At 41.8% G+C, this 20,435-nt stretch overlaps 1 protein-coding gene across 2 annotated transcripts in view; it reads left to right on the top strand.

The window, feature by feature from the left end:
* Positions 1-19,694, top strand: part of spire1b (spire-type actin nucleation factor 1b) — a 41,909-nt gene extending 22,215 nt beyond the window's left edge. The window contains exons 7-17 of one of the 2 annotated variants that reach the window (XM_072692489.1): positions 553-639; positions 1,447-1,576; positions 3,533-3,574; positions 5,242-5,390; positions 6,259-6,352; positions 6,455-6,597; positions 8,105-8,242; positions 9,344-9,414; positions 9,509-9,536; positions 10,411-10,547; positions 11,539-19,694. In XM_072692489.1, coding sequence (XP_072548590.1) covers positions 553-639; positions 1,447-1,576; positions 3,533-3,574; positions 5,242-5,390; positions 6,259-6,352; positions 6,455-6,597; positions 8,105-8,242; positions 9,344-9,414; positions 9,509-9,536; positions 10,411-10,547; positions 11,539-11,803 — 1,284 coding nt within the window. In that variant the 3' untranslated portion in view covers positions 11,804-19,694. The remainder of the gene's footprint in view (positions 1-552; positions 640-1,446; positions 1,577-3,532; positions 3,575-5,241; positions 5,391-6,258; positions 6,353-6,454; positions 6,598-8,104; positions 8,243-9,343; positions 9,415-9,508; positions 9,537-10,410; positions 10,548-11,538) is intronic. The other variant, XM_072692490.1, reaches the window with a different exon arrangement.
* Positions 19,695-20,435: the final 741 nt, after the last annotated feature.

Here is a 20,435-nt window from a genome sequence, read left to right as displayed (position 1 = left end):
GATACTACACCCAGCAGGAGTACGCTGGACTTCCCGTCCACAATCGTGATGCTGGACTGGTGTAATTGATCACGTTTATACACTATATGTCCAAATACTTGTGGACACCCCTTCCAATGAATGCTTTCAGCTACTTTAGGTTGCACCCATTGCTGACACAGCTCGTCTAGTCCCTGTAGAGAAGAAGTACTGCCAATAGAATAGGACTCTCTGGAGCAAATAAACATGCTGCCTAATGCCAGGCATGGGCTAGATGGGTATGGAGGGGCATTGAGCTGTGGAGCAATGCTCCTCCTCCAAAACCTAGTAGAAGGCCTTCTTCTTCCCTGGACAGTAGAGACAGGATCTAACTCTTTTTAATACCCATAATCGCAGAAGAAACAGGCAGGTGTCCCAATACTTTTGTCCATATACATGTACATTTGACAAGGGTGCCTAAACGTTTGTAAAGAGCTGTATATAACCATCCCTACAGAACACCTTATATATTGATGAATATTGATGACTAGAATATGCTGTACCTGTTCACACACCTGTGTGTGTGTTCCTCAGGTGAATGGAGACATCCCCCCACGGTTAAAGAAGAGCGCACACGAAGTCATCCTGGACTTCATACGGTCCAGACCTCCTCTCAACCCCGTGAGTGGCATTCAGCAGCACCTCACACACAACAGGACAAGCCTGCCTACAGTTCTCTTTTACAGGAACAGCTTATTTGTTTATGTATTACTAATTAATATAGGCAATAACATACGTAATGCATATCATCACTGCCATGCAAAAACCTGGTGTCTCCAAAACTGCAGCTTTACCGGAGAGGGAAAACCTTCAATTTAAATGAAAAATGGATTTAATCCATTATGTCGAAAAGTGAAATACATTAGGTCATATTGTTACATATAAATATTTCCGTATATAGTTAATTATGGGGCAAATTATAAAAAAAAAGATAATGACATATACAACTAAATATAGACCATATTGTTATATATATATCTATCTATATATATATATATATATATATATATATATATATATATATATATATATATATATATATATATATGGGTAGGCGTGTCACCGCGGATTAACTGCCGAAGTTTAACCATAACCATAACAGTGTGGAATACAATTACTGCTGCTGTAGTATTTTACATTATTAGTTATTACATATTAATACTTGCATACAAATGAGATTATTTTTACAACTAGGTACTTATATATACATATATTAATATATTAATTATAATGTGTTATAGTTACATAATTGTGACATAGAGATACTTACAGCACATAATGATAATATATATATATATACATATATATATCTCCCTAAAATATGAATGCATATTACATATGCTTGCATACAAGTTTAAGATATATAGGTCACCCCACACCCTGACAAGGTGTACAAACATATGTGTGTGTGTTTGTGTGTGTGTGCAGGTAGCAGCACGTAAGTTGAAGCCTCAGGTGGAGCGTCCTCCTTGCCTGCACGAGCGAATCCTGGAGGAGATCAAGTCTGAGAGGAAGCTCCGCCCAGTGTCACCTGACCTGATCCGCAGGAGCAGACCAGGTGAGGCAGAACAAATATTACACACACACACACACACACACCTACTGGAGTGCAGACTTGGTCCGTTGGCAACAGCCTCTACATGAATCACCATCCAGTGATGGAATTGAAGGCTTTGCATGTGAATATTTAAAGCAGCTGTTTAATGATCAGTATAATTATCAGTGTTTCCTGATACATATGAAATACACATTGATTTGATATGATTTAATAGTGGCGAATGGTTGCAAACAGATGGGGCACGTTACATCAGCACAGCTGTGGCAGGAAGAAAATGTTGAATTCATCTGCAAACAAACACAGTGGCGTGATTTCCTCAGGGTACAGGAATGCAGTTCTATTGCCTGCCGGTATTTTTTCATCATCTGTCGCTGTAATTCTTATAGAATCTCCTAAAATGATCAATTAAAAAGTACATATATTAAAGAAGTATATTAAAAAATAATGGGGACGTTTGCACCAGTGCACGCACACACACGCACACACACACACACACACACACTTAATATCCTCTTAAAGCCTCAAACTGAGTTCTTTAAATTGACCGGGGATCTGTGTTGACGACTGAAGCACAGGCAGTCAATTTAAAGCTGCATGAGAAGCTCAGCCTCTCCACTGCTGTGCTGCATTTCAGCCGTGCTGGCTTCACATTCAGTCTTCCGTTCAGTTCACTCCTCTATCACACTGTAACACTCCACCATACATTTCGAGGGTGTAACGATTTCAGTACACTGTCAGAACAACTGACAAACGACCGCCTGAGACTGAGTGTACGGAAATGTGAGTGATCTTCACTAGACGTCTGGATATAGCTTCTATATGAATATAAACATATACAAAACATAGTAGTATATAGAAATACATACTGGACACATTACTACTGCATATAGGTACTTATGTAGGCACTTCTATATATCTCACACATTACATAACACTACATATACATAGACTACATATAGATACTTTCATATATGCAAGATATACTACATATAGTTACTTATGTATATAAAGCATGTTGTTATATAATACATTATGTTATAATACAGGCATGCTTATACAAATATATATATATATATATATATATATATATATATAGTACATAAGCTTACATATTAGACATATTACTAACTACATATAAATAATACAAATAGGAATTATTATTACAATTATATATAGGGTGCCTATATGTATGTGTGTGTATATATATATATATATATATAAAAGCACTTTATATATAGTAAAAGGAGGCATTTAAAGGCTACATGTGGGCCAAAGTACCTATAAGTAGCTACTAATTATATATAATTGACATGGGATGTTTTTGTTTTTTTACTATATATGAGGTACTTATGTATTATTATATGTAATGCATATGGAACATATTACTACATATAGGTGCTTATGTATACTGTATATACAATGTATGTACATAAACATGTGGGACGCATTATTACTACATACAGGCACTTGTGCATAATACATAAAGAGAAAAAAATATGTTTATATTTTTATATATTAATTATATTACTACATTATGAATTGTATTACATATTTACATATATATAATATTATAGAAATAAAATATTCTATTATTATAGTATATTATAATATATATTTTATTATTATGTAAGTTATTATATATATAATAATTCATTTTATCAAATTAAAAAATTGAAAAATCTAAATGACTGTGAAATGTGTGTATCGTTACACCCCTAATTCATTTACATCTGCATTTCCTCATTTAGCTTTTTTCCAGAGTGATTTACAGTGTTCAGGTCCAAATATAATCAATCTGTAACCGATACAGATATTGATTAAACAATGTTGTTAAATGAACAGTGTAATGAAGCACCTTTGGAAAGCTGTTAGTGACCATAGTGTTGTCCAGTCTGATCTACCAGCTACGTCTGAAATCCTGCCTGTTTTAATGCACTGGTTGTTTTGTTCTTGCAGTCTTTCGACCTCTTAGAAATTCTCAGAGTTTTGACTCCTCAGGTAAAGCTCTGCTGTCCCCTGCCTGGTTCCCCTTGGTGCTTGGGTTCAGTCTTGCACATCTGCCGTATCATTCCATGCTTCAGTGTGACTAACAGATGAGCGGAGGCTCAGAGCGAGCCTTTACCTGTCTGATGGCACCTTTTGGCCTTTGGTAGATTAAGTGTTGATGTCAGTCTGGGCCCACCAGCTTGTGCTGTTCTCAGATCTGCCTCATTCACAGCTTTCTTCGTGCTGTTGCCATGGTGAGGCTCCTTTGTGTCTGTGTTGGTGTTCATGTGGTGATGCCTGAATGTAAGCGCTAATCGGACCACCAGCTGCCAATGGAGGGGCTCTAACTGGCTTACACACACAACCATACAATACCGTGAACACGACCACAGTTTAGCCCAGCCTACTCTGCTCACGTCAGTTTACCCTTGCCTATTTAGTCTACAGCAGTTTAGCCACACCCATTTAGTCTACAGCAGTTTAGCCACACCCATTTAGTCTACAACAGTTTAGCCACACCCATTTAGTCTACAGCAGTTTAGCCACACCCATTTAGTCTACAGCAGTTTAGCCACACCCATTTAGTATACGGCAGTTTAGCCACACCCATTTAGTCTACGGCAGTTTAGCCACACCCATTTAGTATACGGCAGTTTAGCCACACCCATTTAGTATACGGCAGTTTAGCCACACCCATTTAGTCTACGGCAGTTTAGCCACACCCATTTAGTCTACAGCAGTTTAGCCACACCCATTCAGTCTACAGCAGTTTAGCCACACCCATTCAACCTACAGCAGTTTAGCCACACCCATTAAACCTACAGCTGTTTAGCCCCACCCATTTAGTCGACAGCTGTATAGCTCCATCATTCAGTCTACAGCTGTTTAGCCCCACCCATTTAGTTGACAGCTGTATAGCTCCATCATTCAGTCTACAGCAGTGTAGCCCTGCCCATTTAAGCTACAGCTGTTTGGCCCCACCCATTTAGTCAACAGCTGTATAGCTCCATCATTCAGTCTACAGCAGTGTAGTCCTGCCCATTTAAGCTACAGCTGTTTGGCCCCACCCATTTAGTCGACAGCAGTTTGGCCCCACCCATTTTGGCCAACAGCTGTATAGCGCCAATATTCAGCCTACAGCAGTGTAGCCCCACCCATTCAGTCTATAGTAGTTTAGCCCCACCCATTCAGGCTACAGCTGTTTTTGGCCCCACCCATTCAAGCAACAGCATTTTAGCCACACCCATTTAGTATACAACAGTTTAGGCCTTCTATTAAGTCTATAGCAGTTTAGCCCCACCCATTCAGTCTACAGCAGTTTAGCCTCACTCATTTTGAGTGAATCACTACAGCCAATAAGAACAAAGGTCATTTACATATATAACATATAAAAATGGAGCCCATGGGCCCCTTAATGGTCCTTAGCTTCTCTAGGAAAGAGCCTCTGGTCTGTCTCATGGTCAGAAAATGGAAAGACCTTAAGGAATGGTCATCTGAGCACATTGTGAGCTGTACCTCAGTTGTGTGTGTGTGTGTGTGGCTTATACATGCTTGTGGACTCACCCTCTCCCATTCAAACACACACACACACACACACACACTCACACACACACACTCTCATGTCCATATGGCGTACCCACGTTTGTCAGTGTGTGACCGCTGTGTGCCGTTCTGTGCAGACGTGTCCTCCCCCGATGCCGCAAGGAAAGCGTCCAGCACACTCTCGTTAGCCAACGGCTCGTCCCTCCAGCAGAGCGGCGCCAGCGGCTTCCAGAGGAAGAGGCTCCAGGCACCCACCCTGTCCGAGCTGGACACCTCGGACTCAGACGTGAGTGTCCGTCTGAAGTGTTCTTGGGTGTCCACCTGTCTGTTTCAGTCCACTCTGGCTGGGCTGGACACACAGCTGACACCACGTACTACATACAGCTAGGGGGCGCTCAAGTGTACAGTGCAATGACTGTAGAAAACATGGATGCCGTGGTTCCGCCCCCCCCCCCCTCCCGTTCTAAAGAAACATGTTGTCAAATCTGCAACCAGAGTCTGCGCAGAGGCGGAGCCAAAATCACCTACTCATTTGCTAGACCCGCCCCCTTCTCCCAGACCACCCTCAGTGTCTCAGACCGTCTTCATTGAGCTTCCAGCGCAGAAGCAGAGCGGATTTCCCCTTGGATTCCCGGGTCATCCGGTAAGTTCCTCTGGAATTCCATGCAGGTTCTGCAGACAGCCGGTCTCTTCCATACAAGGCTGTCTGTCAATCACTTAATTCCTGAGTGTAGCCCCGCCTTCTTACCAGCACAGGGAGAACTAACTGCTGGAGTTTGGAGACACTGGAGACGGAAAGACAGTTTAGAGGAGGAAAATGAGATGGGAAATGGGCGGGGCTGTTGTGTATTGAAACATATAAAGATGGGCGGAGCTACACCTATACCGTAAGCAGCCAGCAGAGGCACTAGACCTGTGGTGGCTTCACCTTTGAGAGACGTTGCGTCGTCCATGTTTTCTACAGTCGTTGGTCAAAGTCCAACTTACGTCCACTCTGTACAAATCAGTCCATCTTTCACGTCTGTAACCTAGCAACAGCCGTTGCTAGCTAAAAGTAACAAGTCACGGGTAGCTAAATGGCACCCCAGTGGAGAAATGACCCTGTAGTGAATGACTCTAAATGGCCAAACCACTGCAACTCTGTGACTCTCCAGGATGAGACAGTCGGTCAGCGGTCAGTCAGCAGCTCCAGCATCTCCACACCCATGGTGGAGGACATATCACCAGAGTCCATGATGGGCAAGAAGAGTGAGTGACCAGTCTTTATTCAGTCTAACTCACCAGGTGCAGTGGTTCCCACCCCTGATCCTGAGATGCTGTTATCTGTTTGACTCCTCCCCCCTCTCATAGCCCCGCCCATGTTCCTGCCCATCTCCTCCACACCGCAGCCTGAGAGGAAGCAGCCGGCACAGAGGAGACACTCCATAGAGAAGGAGACGCCCACTAACGTCCGCCAGTTCATGCCCCCGTCCAGACAGAGCTCCAAATCATTAGTGAGTGAAGCGTCCTTACCCTGATGCTTTCTACTAGATTTTGGAGGAACATTGCTGTGAGGATTTGATTGATTGCATTCAGAGACAAGAGCGTTAGTTAGTGAGGTCAGGATGTTGGACGATGCTCACCACCCCAGTACTGGATGGAGCTCCACCACTATCATTTCAGAGAACACAGCAGTTCTCCTCCACTGCTCCACAGCTCCTCAATGCTGGGGGGCTTTATACCCCCCTCTAGCCCACTCCTGGCATTAGGCAGCATGGTGCCAATAGGTTCATCATGTTTACCTGTTTACCTAATCTATTGGCAGCATTTCTCTACAGGGACTAGACAAGCTGAGTGTCTGCACCTAAAGTAGCTGAATGCATTTATTAAGGGGTGTCCATAAATATTTGGACATATAGTGTATTTTACACAGTTCCACCATTTCGGTGCAGGACAGTAAAAAGTCTGGACACTCGTCTTCCGTGGATCTTAAAGGATGGCGGGTCGAGCCGAGCCATACTTGAAGCTGGAAGGGCTCTTGGTGCAGATCAGGCTTTTGACCATTACCATCAAGTACGGAGGGGCTGGCTAGATCTTCTTTCTATTATATCAGAATTTTAGGATAAACGGGCCAATAGAAATGCTCCAGTGCTCAAAACCTTTTCACATTGACTTCCTTCTCCTGTAAAGCTGCTATTTAGGAGATATGAGGTTTTTGTGCGACATTGAAGATATATATAGACGATACAAACTACATATGGGTATTTTTTGAGTAAACAGTGAAGAGTTTTCGCAAGTCGCTCTGTAAATGATTTATAATAAATAAATATATATATATATATTAATTATAGTAAAATTAGTAGGAATAAAATATGTATATTTATTTATAAAATTTTAAGTAAGAAAAAAAGTTAAAAAGTAAATCAATAAAAAGGTACTTTTTATGTGCCCAGACGCCATGTAGCCCTAGTTCACGCCCAGATACATGATCACTTATTTTTAAATTTTTTAATTTATTCGGATTTCACTTATTATTCAGATTTTATTCAACATACAAATACAATAAAACAATCGAATAAAGAAAAAGTAGTTCATACTAGTTCCAGCCTTTAATGAACAATATAGGGGCTCTGAGTGTTCCAGTGAACTCCAGGGTCATACTGCTTTGCCATCAGCATCCGGAGTCCAAGAGAGCACAATTGGCCTTGCTCTTTCCTGCTGGGTAGGTGGCGCTCTAGCTCTCTCTTAGCAGTGTCATGCTTAGGTACCCAGCACTCTGCTCTGAGCTGGTTGTGCATGTGTCAGTATTGGGAGCGAAAAAACCCAATAAGCAATAAATAAATACATGTAGTGCAGATTCATCCACAAGGGGGTGCTGTCGGAGCTTAAATGAGCATCACTGAAGGGGAGAAACCCAGCATGAACAGATGCTTAGACAGATGCAGACGTTTCCAGTTATCGTTGTGCTGCGATGTGAGAGATGTGTTGCCATGGTAACCCGAGCGCCGTGTGTCCGTACAGGAGGAGTTCTGTTTCCCGGTCGAGTGTTTGTCTCTGACGGTTGAGGAGGTGATGCACATCCGGCAGGTGCTGGTCAAGGCCGAACTGGAGAAGTTCCAGCAGTGCCGAGACGTCTACAACGCCCTGAAGAAGGGAAAGGTAGAACCCGCTTCAGAAAGAACCCGCTGGGATCCACTGCTGAAGAGACCGTACTCTCTCTGGCCATTATCTTCACTACAGCCCTTAACTGGAAGCATCAAATCAATACTTCAATCAATAATCACTGTAAAATAAAGTGACATAATGGAACCGTTCAGATTTTAAATACAATACAAATATTACATATATATATATTATATTAATACAAATACAAATCCAGCGATGAAGTTAGGGATGCACCGATCCGGCTTTTTCAGTTCTGATACCAATACCGATACCAATACTTAAACTTTGCATATCGGTCGATACCCGATACCAGTCTGATACCATTGCTAAATTAATAAACAGTATATAAGAGTAAACTAAGAGTAAACATATATATTTGTTATATTATATAATATAACAAATTAACACAGATATAAATGTACTAAATTACCATTTGTCGTTTATTTATTTGCACATTTTCTGCCGTCTCACACCAACTAATACAAGTGAAAGGATCAGTTCCAATGGATCGGCCTAATTATACAATACCCAATCCAGCTAATTTTGTTAATATCTGGACCGACATCCGATCCTAATATCAGATCGGTACATCCCTACTTTCTGTCTTTATCAACAGGTGTAATGTAGTATTTGTTATGCATTTATTGCATATGTTTTCATGTAGTAGTTTATTTATTTTCAGTGATAAATCAACGACTTTTGTTAATATATATATAAATATATACATTTAAAATATATTTTTCACGGTTATTCTTGTTAAAATTGCTAAAAGCTGCTAAAAACAGAAATCAATAATGAATGTGTTTCATTTATCCAGACTTTTCTTGTAAAATCACCTAAAACATGTTAATAATCATTTTTGACAGACCCGCAAATGATAATGGCAATAAATAATAATTTATATATCTATATATAATATATTTATATATCTATATATAATATAATGTAATATAATATTATCTGTTATATAGTATATTGTAAAGAATGTCCAGTGTACATGTATGAGTATGTGTGAGTGGATCTGTAAGAAGGTCAGAATAGCTGTAAATTAAAAAATCATATTAATAACGTTTATGAATTTTGTCCTTGCTACAGCTTTGCTTCTGCTGTCGAACCAAGAAGTTCTCCTTCTTCACCTGGTCCTACACCTGCCAGTTCTGCAAAAGGTAAGAATGCTTTATTAACGATTATTATAAAACATCCATATACATCAGTGATCTACAGTTTATCACAGTGTGGGTTTGTTCCTCCTCTCTGCAGGCCTGTGTGTTCACAGTGCTGTAAGAAGGTGAGTCTTCATCAACCTGTATGGAGCCGTCAGCTGCAAACCATGATATAGGGGGCGTGTCGGTGTGCCTTTGCTATGGTAACGACGGGAAAAGTTCGTCCTGCTGGGATCGAAAGTCTCAAAAGTCATGTACTGAGTCTCTAAATGAATCATGGGTGTGTGTTGTTTTTTAGGCGTATCGTACAGTAATAAACCAATCATCATGTCTCTCGCCATCCCTTTAAGAGCCAGGTGCGGTCAGATTGACCTTGGCGGGTTGCTATTTCAGTGGTGTAAAGTGTGGGGAGGGTGTAAAAGTGCCGGGCTGCACGCACCTGTGTTGACAATTCGCTGCCAAGATATCAACGAGCGTCTGACTGCTGACGAACGTCTGTCTAGACTGTTTTCAGTCAGTGGAGCTCCTGCTGTGTTTTCCGCTGTCAGCAGCCGGAATCAGAGAGAGCACAACTGGCCTTGTTCTCTCTGGGTGGGTAGACGGTAGTTGGTAGATGGTAGATGCCGCTCTCTCCACTCATCATTTTTAAAGCGATGTTGGCCAGCACAGGCATTTCCAAGCTGGTGTGGTGGAGCTGGGGACCTGGACCTTTCTATGACCGGCGATGCTGGGAGCACTGCTAGGCCTAGCTAGGGGAAGCTACGAAGGGGTGGGTTCATTGGCAGTACCAAATCGACAAACTTCAGTTATTGTTTTGTTTTAATAAAGATATATTAATATTTAAGATATTAAATATATTGATATTAATACAGTAATAAAAGGTTTAATAAAAGGTTAACGGTCAGGCTGAGGTGTAGCTCAGGACAACACAACAGCTCTGGAAACTGATGTTTTCCATAACTGTGTGATGTGTGTATGTGTTCTCTGACGCTCTCATAGATTCGGCTGCCCTCTAAACCCTACGGCAGCCTGCCCATCTACTCTCTCGGACCCTCCACCTCCACGCTGTCCCGGGACAAACCGGAGAAGGCGAGCACAAGCCACCACCGGCCCAGCCTGCAGCGCACCATGTCCAAGTAACACCCTTTTAAACCCTTCTTAAGGAGTGTTTATTTGACCTCCTGAACAAATATACAAAAAAAATATGTTAAATAAAACTTTACATAGGACTTTTATTTTGTATTAGATTTAATACATCAGTAATGTATTGCTTACAGCAGATTTTTCCAAAGATTTTAAACTTTGAAATGGAACGTGTATTTTTCCGATGCATGCAGTGCACAGAAAATCCCCCAGAGGGCAGAATACATATCTTATTTTATTTTATTCTTTATTAAATTAAGGTTATTATTATTTATTTATTTAATTTGATTTAATTTACCGCTCATGTAATAATTAAAGGTCTCAAAAACTCTATACACTATAATACGCTATATGTCCAAATATTTGTGGACACCCCTTCTAATAAATGCATTCAGCTTCTTTAAGTTGCACCCACTGCTGACACAGATGTGCAAGCACACACACACACACACACATAGCTTGTCTAGTCCCTATAGAAAAGTACTGACAATATATTAGGACACTCTGGAGCAGATAGTAAACATGAACCTATTGGCACCATGCTGCCTAATGCCAGGCGTGGGCTAGTAGAGGGGTATAAAGCCCCCCAGTAGCAGCATTGACATGTGGAGCAGTGGAAGAACCGTGTTCTCTAGAATGATGGATGGTGGAGCTCCATCCAGTACTTTTGAGATAAGTTGGGGAGTTAGTTGGGGATGATGAGGTTGGGTGGTGATCATCATCCAACATCCTGACCTCACTTGTCAGGATCTTGTTGCTGAATGAAATCAAATCCTCACAGCAATGCTCCTCCAAAATCTACTAGAAAGCCTTCTTCCCTGGACAGTAGAGACAATCACTCCAACAAAAGCAGAAGAATATCTTTTAATACCCCTGATTTCAGAAGAAACAATGAATGAGCAGGTGTCCCAATACTTTTGTCCATATGTATGTATAATACGCTTGGCTTTAACCTGGTGAAAATGTCTCCTCCTTCTTCCTCAGACTATCAAAGACGTCACGTCAGTCCTCCCAGTCTACCTCGCGGGAGGAGGCGGAGCTCCCCAAGGAGCTGACGGAGGACTGGAGCAGCATGGAGGTGTGTGTGGACTGCAAGAAGTTCATCTCCGACATCATCTCCTCCAGCAAGCACAGCCTGTCTCTGGCCACTAAGCGCGCCCGCTTGAAGCGCAAGACGCAGTCTTTCGTCCTGTCCTCAGCCAAAGGAGGGGAGTACCGGCCTTCGGAGAGGACTATCAACGAGGTCTGAGATACGTGGTCTCAGAGCCTGGACTGGATCTCAGTTGCTGGACTACACTGATGTGGAACTCCCTGGAGAGGAACCTGTATGTCCTCCTGGTCTCTCTCGGCCTAGATTTAGAGCATCGGGAGGTGGGGAGCCTGTCCGTCTGGGATAGAGGGCAAAAATGCTGCCTTCACGTGGTTTCACTGTAGGTACCAGTTCCACTTCTAGCAAAACAGCCCCAGAGTATAATGCTACCACCACCATTCTTAACAGTTGAGATAGGCCCGACCCACAATAATTAATTACCCCAAACATAAATACAGCCAACAACTACAGAGGTAAACAAATGTCTATGACTAATTTAATGACTGCTGAAACTTAGTAAGACTCTTTATACTTAATTGACAAAAGTATTGGGACACCTCTTAATCAGTGAATTCAGGTGTCTGATTCAGTCTCATTGCCACAGGTGTATAAAATCAAGCCTCTAGTCCTGCAGTCTGTCTTTCTTCCACACATTAATGAAAGAACGGGAGGTTCTGAAGAGCTCACTGAACTCCAGCTTGGTTCTGTATGTAATAGGAGCTCAGCACCGCTGCACCAACAACAACAAGTCAGCTGGTGAAATTTAGACCTTCCCTCCTAGATCTTCCTCCATCAGCTGTGAGTGCTGTTATTATTGAACAGTGGAAGAGTTTAGGAGGAACAGCTCACAGAGAGCAGCTCAGTGTCCACCGAGTGTCTGTCAGACCACGTAAAGTTACAGAGTGGGGTCAGGGCCGAGTGCTGAGCTCAGAGCAGAGTGCAGAAAAGCCTCCAACTGACTCAGTAACTGCAGCAGAGCTCCAGACCTGCTGCTGCTGGTAGAGCTTAGAGTAAAGGAGGACCAGCTCCTTATTAATACAGCCTATAGGTTTAGAATGGGGGGGTCAGAAAAGCTCCTGTAGCTGTGATGTGTAGGCGTCCCAATACTTTTGTCCATATAGTGTAGTGTAATTACAGCCCCAATAGATGTTCATGTGCAGTGGAAAATCTTATTTACAATATTTGGGACAAGTCTGAAGCACAGAAAGGCAGCATGGTCTTTTTTAATCAACTAATTGATGTACATATTGTCATTCTCACACAAAAACCTTGTATCTCCATTTTTTATTCACGGAACCTGATTCTCGCACCGCCGATATTCTAGGCTTCATAACCTACAGATGTGATGCATACATCCTAGCAAACAGCAGGTGTGGTTCCCTTGACCTGTCCAATTCCAACTAACCCCTTTTTAATCTCACAGATTTCAGAAGTCCTGTTAAGTTATTATTTTTAGTGACAAATAAAGCAGAAATTGAGTTATTAATATATTGTTAATTTGCTACAGTATTTTTTATAAAGTTAGTAAACTTATATTTAAGCCAATTCTGATGCCATTAGTCTCTCCCACATTGTGAGATGTATAATTTATTAATTTAACAATGGTAGCGGATCGGTATCGGAAATCGGCCGATACGCAAAGTTCACATATCGGAACAGAGAAAGATGGATCGGTGCACCTGTAGTTTTTTCCTTGTTTTGTAAAATGGACATTTTGGAGATACAAGATTTTTGCATGACATTGACGTTATGAGTCCCAATAAAGCTGATAAGTTCTACGCCAGCTTATAAAGTATAAGGCAGGGCAGATAATGTCATAAAATGTTATAAATTCCTCAAAAATTTGGAAAAAATCAAGCAAAACTCTTTGGACTGATTCCTGCAACCGAGTGAAATTACAGAACGGTGCTTCACGTACTTTTTTAGTTATTAATTTTTTTGGGTGCAAATATCTTATAAATACGACCTCTGACTTCGAACAGAATAGCTGAACTGGGCTGAAACTTTAACTCATTATAAATACGACACTAAAATGATTTCCCAAAAAAACAGGAATAAGCACAAATAAGAAGGCAAACCTAACATTTACAAATATGCACAAGTAAGCTCATACAGAACGACGGCCCTTATTTTCAGTATCAGGGATATGCAGTGATATTATTAGTAATAATAATATTGATGATGAGTAATAATCAGTACAGTCAGTTTACATGAAAATATCCATCAGGACGTGTAGATGTCCTTCAGAGTTCCTTCATTTTTTTTACATTTATTTTTTTATATTGTAAAAATTTGCAGTTTCAGAAATCGCGCTTTGTGAAATCTTACATTCAAATTTTTATTACAGTTTATAGTTTACTTAAACATCAGTCTTTATGTCAATCATGAGTCGGCTGCGTACTGGCAGGAACCTGCTGATATGATCAGTATCACACTACAGAGGTTAGTTATGATTTAATACATTGTGATATCAAGTTTGAAGAAAATTGTCATAGTATAAAAACATTACTACACACTAGATGCAAAAAACTTGAGATCAAAAGTCAACAAATATTTGACTTTTTATCCAATCAGAACACTGGGATCTGAAGACAACGCTGCTATATAGTAGGGCTGGGCGGTATGACCAAAAATAATTTAGTCATATATTCAAATATATTTATTTGCCCGTAAAATTGACTTTAAAAAAACTAACTATTGAATTGCCTTATTTTAAATCAAGAAGCCTGTCTTAATAGGTTAGCAGTGGCTTACTTTACTGCTAATACACATATTTAAAGCTAAAGTAGCTAATTTACTGCGTGATCGTAACCAAGGTCTTCTAAACTTCGCCGGCTCTCCCTTAGTGGTATAATAGACTATATATAAAATATATTTTTCCCGTATTTGTTAAAATAGACTTCTAACCCCTGCCTCTCTTCCCTAATCGTCAGCTTGGCCTGCTTAGGTCCTTCAAGAGTGCTAGCCTCCTGCCGCTAGCAACACAATACTAGCTTGAGCTGTTAGTAATTCATCGAAATTACCCAGCGCTAAATTTCGTTCGGTATTACGATGTTTGAGGAACGCGTAGGAAACGAATTTTAAACGGTATACCGAATAAACGCCATGCCGCTGCTCACCACTGCTCAGCACTGCTCTCTAGTGGTCGGAGTTTAACCGCAAAGTGAACCACTGTCTGACACCAATATTTACATATTAATTATTCATTAAAAATCAGTACTGGGCCAGAGTGGTCTGTCGGACTCAGGCGCTGTCACTATGATCAGAGGATCGCTGGTTCGAATCCCGGTCATGCTGCTAGCCATCTGCAGCCGGGACCCAGAGAGAGCAGTGCTGGCCATATGCAGTAATTGTTTTGAGGGGGCGTTTGTTGATCCGCCCTCACTGGCGATTGGGGGGAGGTGGGGGAGTACGTACGGGTTGGGTAATTGGCGGCCCAAATTGGGGTAAAAATGGGTGAAAATTTTAATAAGGGTGTAAAAAGATGTGAAATTAGATGTTAGATGTGAAATGTATCTCCGAACTATTCAGCAGAAGCGTAAACATGCAATAGAGCCCTCCCTGCTTTACCGGCTACAGTGAGGTGGACTGTGGGAGTTCGTAGTGAAGTGCGGTAACTTTCCGATTGCTGTTGGTTAAACTGAATTGAGTGTTAGTTGGACTGTGTGTGTGTGTGTGTGTGTGTGTGTGTGTGTGTGTAGTCTGTATAAAGACTCAACAATCATATCCCCTCCTATTGATTGAAGAGGGGTACTCGTGTAAGCCATAGCTGTCGTCCTGACCTCCTTAGCGCACCCTGTTGAAGCTTATTCCTTAATAACAGCTGGACCATGGAGCAAAAATCGATTGGCATTTATCAGGTCTGTACTGATGATGGGCCGCGACCTTATATGAGTAGCCTTTAAACTAGTTACTGGGTCCAGCTAAACTAAATGCATGTGCAAGTGCATCTAAACTGTTTCTAATTAGAATATCATGCTGGATCATAACTGGGTAACGCTGCACCCAGCCCTGCAGTGCTTATATTAGGGCTGTGCAATCATACTGTATGTACAGTTGTGGTGGGAAGTTATGAGCATACACTCATCATGGACATGAAGGTCAGGACGTGGGGAAGGTAATATTTAGGTAAAAATAGTGTATCATGATATTTAAAGATATTCACCAGGATAGACGAGATCGCAGACAGAATACATCAGTAGTGCTGGATTTTTTCAAAACTACCATCCGAACACTCACTTACAGTGATTTTTATTGAAATGTGCTGCACTTTACACAGTTAAACCAGACTAATAATTGTAATGGTAATTAAAATAATTGTAATTATAAATTTTAGTAAAAGAAAAGTGGACTTTTAATCCAATTAGAACCGTGGGATCTGAAGACAACACTGCTATATAGTAGGACTGGGCATTATGACCAATATATATATATATATATATATATATATATATATATATATATTCATTTTTGCCAGTAACTTTTTTGACTATTAAACCACACCAGAGCATAATGCTCCCACCACCATGCTTAACAGCTGGTACAGTTCTGTTCTTGGGGGTTCTTGGGCCTCATCTTTACTCTTTATATCATACATCTTTGTCTCATGGCCTTTAAAGCTCATTCCCCTAGTAGTCTTGTCTTAGTGTGTTAGTTTTGTGTGTTAGGTGTTGGTTTTGGAGCAGGAGTGGCTAGAACTTTGTAGTTCAATTACAGATTTTAAGCACTGCCACGACATTCTTACCCATGATGAGTGTCTGAAAACTTCTGGCCGCAACTGTATATAAATAATATATATATATACTATTTATTATATATATTATTTATAAATAATATTATTTATAAATAATATTTATAATGTTACCCAAGATCTGCATTTTATTCACTTAACTGCATTTATAACTCTCTGCTAATGCACGTTAAGTCCAGGTGGGTTTAGTCCCAAATTCTACAGTTTGTAAATGTTATATATTGAAACTAATGCAGATCAGCATCAACCCTCAGTTCCCACATTGGTGCATCTCTATTATTTAGGGTTTCTGCTGTTTATTAGAGTTTAAGAAGTGTGACCGTTACAAACTGTCAATCATATCAGTCTATAATGTGCTGTAAAATTAAATAATAATAATAAATTCATTAAAAAGTCTGCTGATATTATAAAGGCTATTAATTAGTTCATGGATTAACGTTCATTAACGTACTTGGATGATTTTAGAGATATTCAAGTTGACAGTTTTTAATCCCTTATATCACAAAAGCAACAGATCACCCAACATCTTTAGTATCTTTCGTTTTGAGCTGGAACTACGAGGCCAAGGGTCAATAATCAATAATCAATCATAATCAAGGGCTAGCATTGCGCTAACTACTCCTTTAGCGTTGCAGCCGGACATGTTACCATTCAGGCTTCAGCCCGTGTTTACAGACAGCAGTGTTTTCATACACAGGGTCAGAGATTACTGAACATCTTCACACAGTCTGAGGAGACATGGCTAGTCAGCTTCATGCTAATAAGCGGCACTTCTCCCGCTGCTTGTTGGCTAGCTACATTAGCCATCGTAGCTCCGGTGCAGAGCGGAAGGAGCTAAAGTAAGACACCAGACATGACGTGGGTGGAGAAAATTTTTATCGGAGCGTGACTTCAGTAGCTAACTTCCACGCAGTGTACCATTAGTGACTGACACAGATGGAAATTGGCCTCCACCTTTAACCCATACGTGCAATAAACACACACACACACACCAGTGAAACACACACACACACCAGTGAAACACACTCAGTTGACAGTGAGCACACATGCCCGGAGCAGTGGGCAGCCATTGCTGCTGCCCCCCGGGGAGCAAAGAGGGTGAAGGGCCCAACAGGGGCAGCTTGCCAAGCCCGGGTATCGAACCCACAACCCTGTCCGCTGAGCCACCACTGCACAAGTTGCCCATTGCACACAGTCGCTAACAACCTCGTAAGGAGGGTGCATCCTAGGGGCAGCGGTGGCTCAGTGGTTGGAGCTCCGGGCTGTTGATGAGAGGGTTGTGGGTTCAATACCCGGGCTCGGCAAGCTGCCCCTGTTGGGCCTTTGAGCAAGACCCTTCACCCTCTCTGCTCCCCAAGTGTGTGTGTGTGTGTTTTCCACTACGTGGAAGTGGCCGATATTGGGACGGCCGTTGTTTAGGGGACTATTTGGGTTCCTGCTTTGGCCCTGAAGGGAATCCTACTCGGTTCTAACCTCTCAAAGCTGGTTCCACAGGTTCCTCTCTAGTGCGCTGACTGTAATATAGCTTGTATTATATTAGAACAGCCTGTGAAGCATCATAGAGTAATAATCCAATAAATACTACAGCGTTTAGCATCCAACCCGAATGTAGTGTGATGCAACGTGCTGTAATGTGAACTAAGCCTGGGGTTTGATTAGATTTGTACAGATCTGCACTTCTGTCTGATTTTTGATTTGATTAGATTTTATATAAACAGAGTTACTATGCTTTAGTTCGGCTACCGCTGCAAGATCTCGTAAAGATGCCTTGTTTCCGTCCCAGCTCTGCGCCCATTCAGACATCACCATTTCTCAGCAAACTGGGTAACTTTAAAGGGAAATGTCACTGATGTTGCTAAGCTTCTGCATAATTAAACGCTAACGAGTAGGTAAAGTCATTCAGAGCGGGTTTGCTGTGAAACGCTCGGTTCTCGAGAAACTTACCCAGTCAGATTGGTTCACAATGGTGGTGAATGGAACCAGACGTCTGAAGCGCTAATAAAAGCTCCCTCACAGAAAGTTCTTCACCTAATGGTGATGAAGACGCTGCCTGATGCCTGAGACACGGTTCTACCAGAGTTCTGAGAAGAGTTTTGCCACAATCATGGGTTTGGATAGTAACTGAAATGGCTATATTGGTGTTGTTGTCGTGGTGACACTTGGTTTCATACACCAGCACTGTAAAGAAATCAGAGTTAGTGAGGTTCTCTACAGTGAAGCACAATTACACAGCAAACCCCTTCGCTGACTTTACTTTTTTTTACATTTCCACAGTTGATTTATGCAGATATTTAGGTGGAAAACCAGTGGAATTTAGCCGAAAAAGTGAGGACTAATGCCAACAGCCCGACAAGTGGACAGGCCTGAGGTTATGTGTTTTCAACCATTTCTTTGCCTTAAAGCCGTTTCTTTGCCTTTTGTTTGCTGCGCAAAGCCATTACGCAGGCCTACACAGCATACACACACACACACACACACACACATACACATTGGGGCAATATCCTAACCACGATGGACACCTGTGTGTCCTCAGTGTCCTGTGTCCGTCCTTTGTTGAAAACCAAAATATGGTCACCTAACCTAAATGATCAGAATTTGTATCGGAATCGGTATCAGATCATACGGTCTCATATCAGTCGGACCCTACATCCAGTCCATCCAGTGTTGCCAACTTAGCAACTTTATCAGGACAGTGGTGGCTCAGCGGTTGGAGCTCCGGGCTGTTGATGACAGGGTTGTGGGTTCGATACCCGGGCTCGGCAAGCTGCCCCTGTTGGGCCCTTGAGCAAGACCCTTCACCCTCTCTCTGCTCCCCGGGCGCTGGAGTTGGCTGCCCACCGCTCTGGGTGTGTGTGTGGGTCACTGCCCCTAGTTCACTACTGTGTGTGTGTGTGTGTGTGTGTGTGTGTGTGTGTGTGTGTGTACAGAGACAGATACCTGCACCTTTACCTTTTTTTTACACTCTCTGCAACATCTGCTGAAACGCCGCAGCCCCAACCCGGAGTCTGCGCTACTGGATAAGCACAACACACGGGCTGGAACAGCCGCTAATCGCGTTCGGGACTCTCCGTGGCAGCAGGTCCAGTGTAAAGTGCTGGTCATGTGAATTAGGACAGGTGTTATTGACCTCACAGATTTACCTGACTGGTTCGACACCCTTATAAATAAATAAAAAAAACAACGGTGACATGCATGTGCGTCTGCTGTGCTCGTAACTCTGTAGCTGTGATTTACTTTGGTTTGTTTTGAAAACCTGTACAAACTCTGATGATCGTAATAAAATACTGCAATATGTTTGAACTGCTGCTGTTTATGAATACAATCAAAATACTGTCGAAAACAACAACAGTTTTATACAGTTATTATTGTTTTTGTCACATTTTTATTTAGTTTTTATGAATTCTTTATATTATTCCATGTTTTAATTATGTATTTGATACAGGGCTACGTTAGAGCTGGTGCTTGGACCCCTAAGAGTTGCTTCTATTAAGTATTTAAGAATTTAAGGCTCCTAGAGCGGTTTAACAGCACTCTCAGGGCCCTACTTTAGCGACCTCTAGGGCATGTCAGTGTGTCTTTGCTATGGTAACGACGGGAAAAGTTCGCCTGGCTCGGCTTGAAACTCTCAAAAGTCATGTGCTGAGTGTCTTAATTAATCGTGGGTGTGGTTTGTTTTGGGCGTAATGAGCAGTAATAAACCAATCAGTGTGTCTCTCGCTAATCCCTTTAAGAGCCAGATGCGGTCAGACTGACCTCGGCAGGTTGCTATTTCAGTGGTGTAAAACGTGGGGGAGGGTGTATGAGCATTGGGCTGCATGCACCTGTGTTGACTATTCACTGCTGAGATAGCAACAAACATCTGACTGTTGAGGAACGTCTGTCTGGACTGTTTTCAGTCAGTGGAGCTCCGGCTGTGTTTTCCTTTGCCGAGATACACAGCAATACTCCAGAAACTCTAGAAACTGACCTGAATACCCCTCATTTCGAGTGAGACCATCAGTGTAGAGATATTCACAAGCAGCGCTACTGTTTAAACACCAC

Source organism: Salminus brasiliensis, chromosome 1 (assembly GCF_030463535.1).
Source record: "Salminus brasiliensis chromosome 1, fSalBra1.hap2, whole genome shotgun sequence".
Classification (NCBI taxonomy): domain Eukaryota; kingdom Metazoa; phylum Chordata; class Actinopteri; order Characiformes; family Bryconidae; genus Salminus; species Salminus brasiliensis.
Note: the sequence above shows the minus strand (reverse complement) of the source record. Positions and strands in the feature narration are given on the sequence as shown.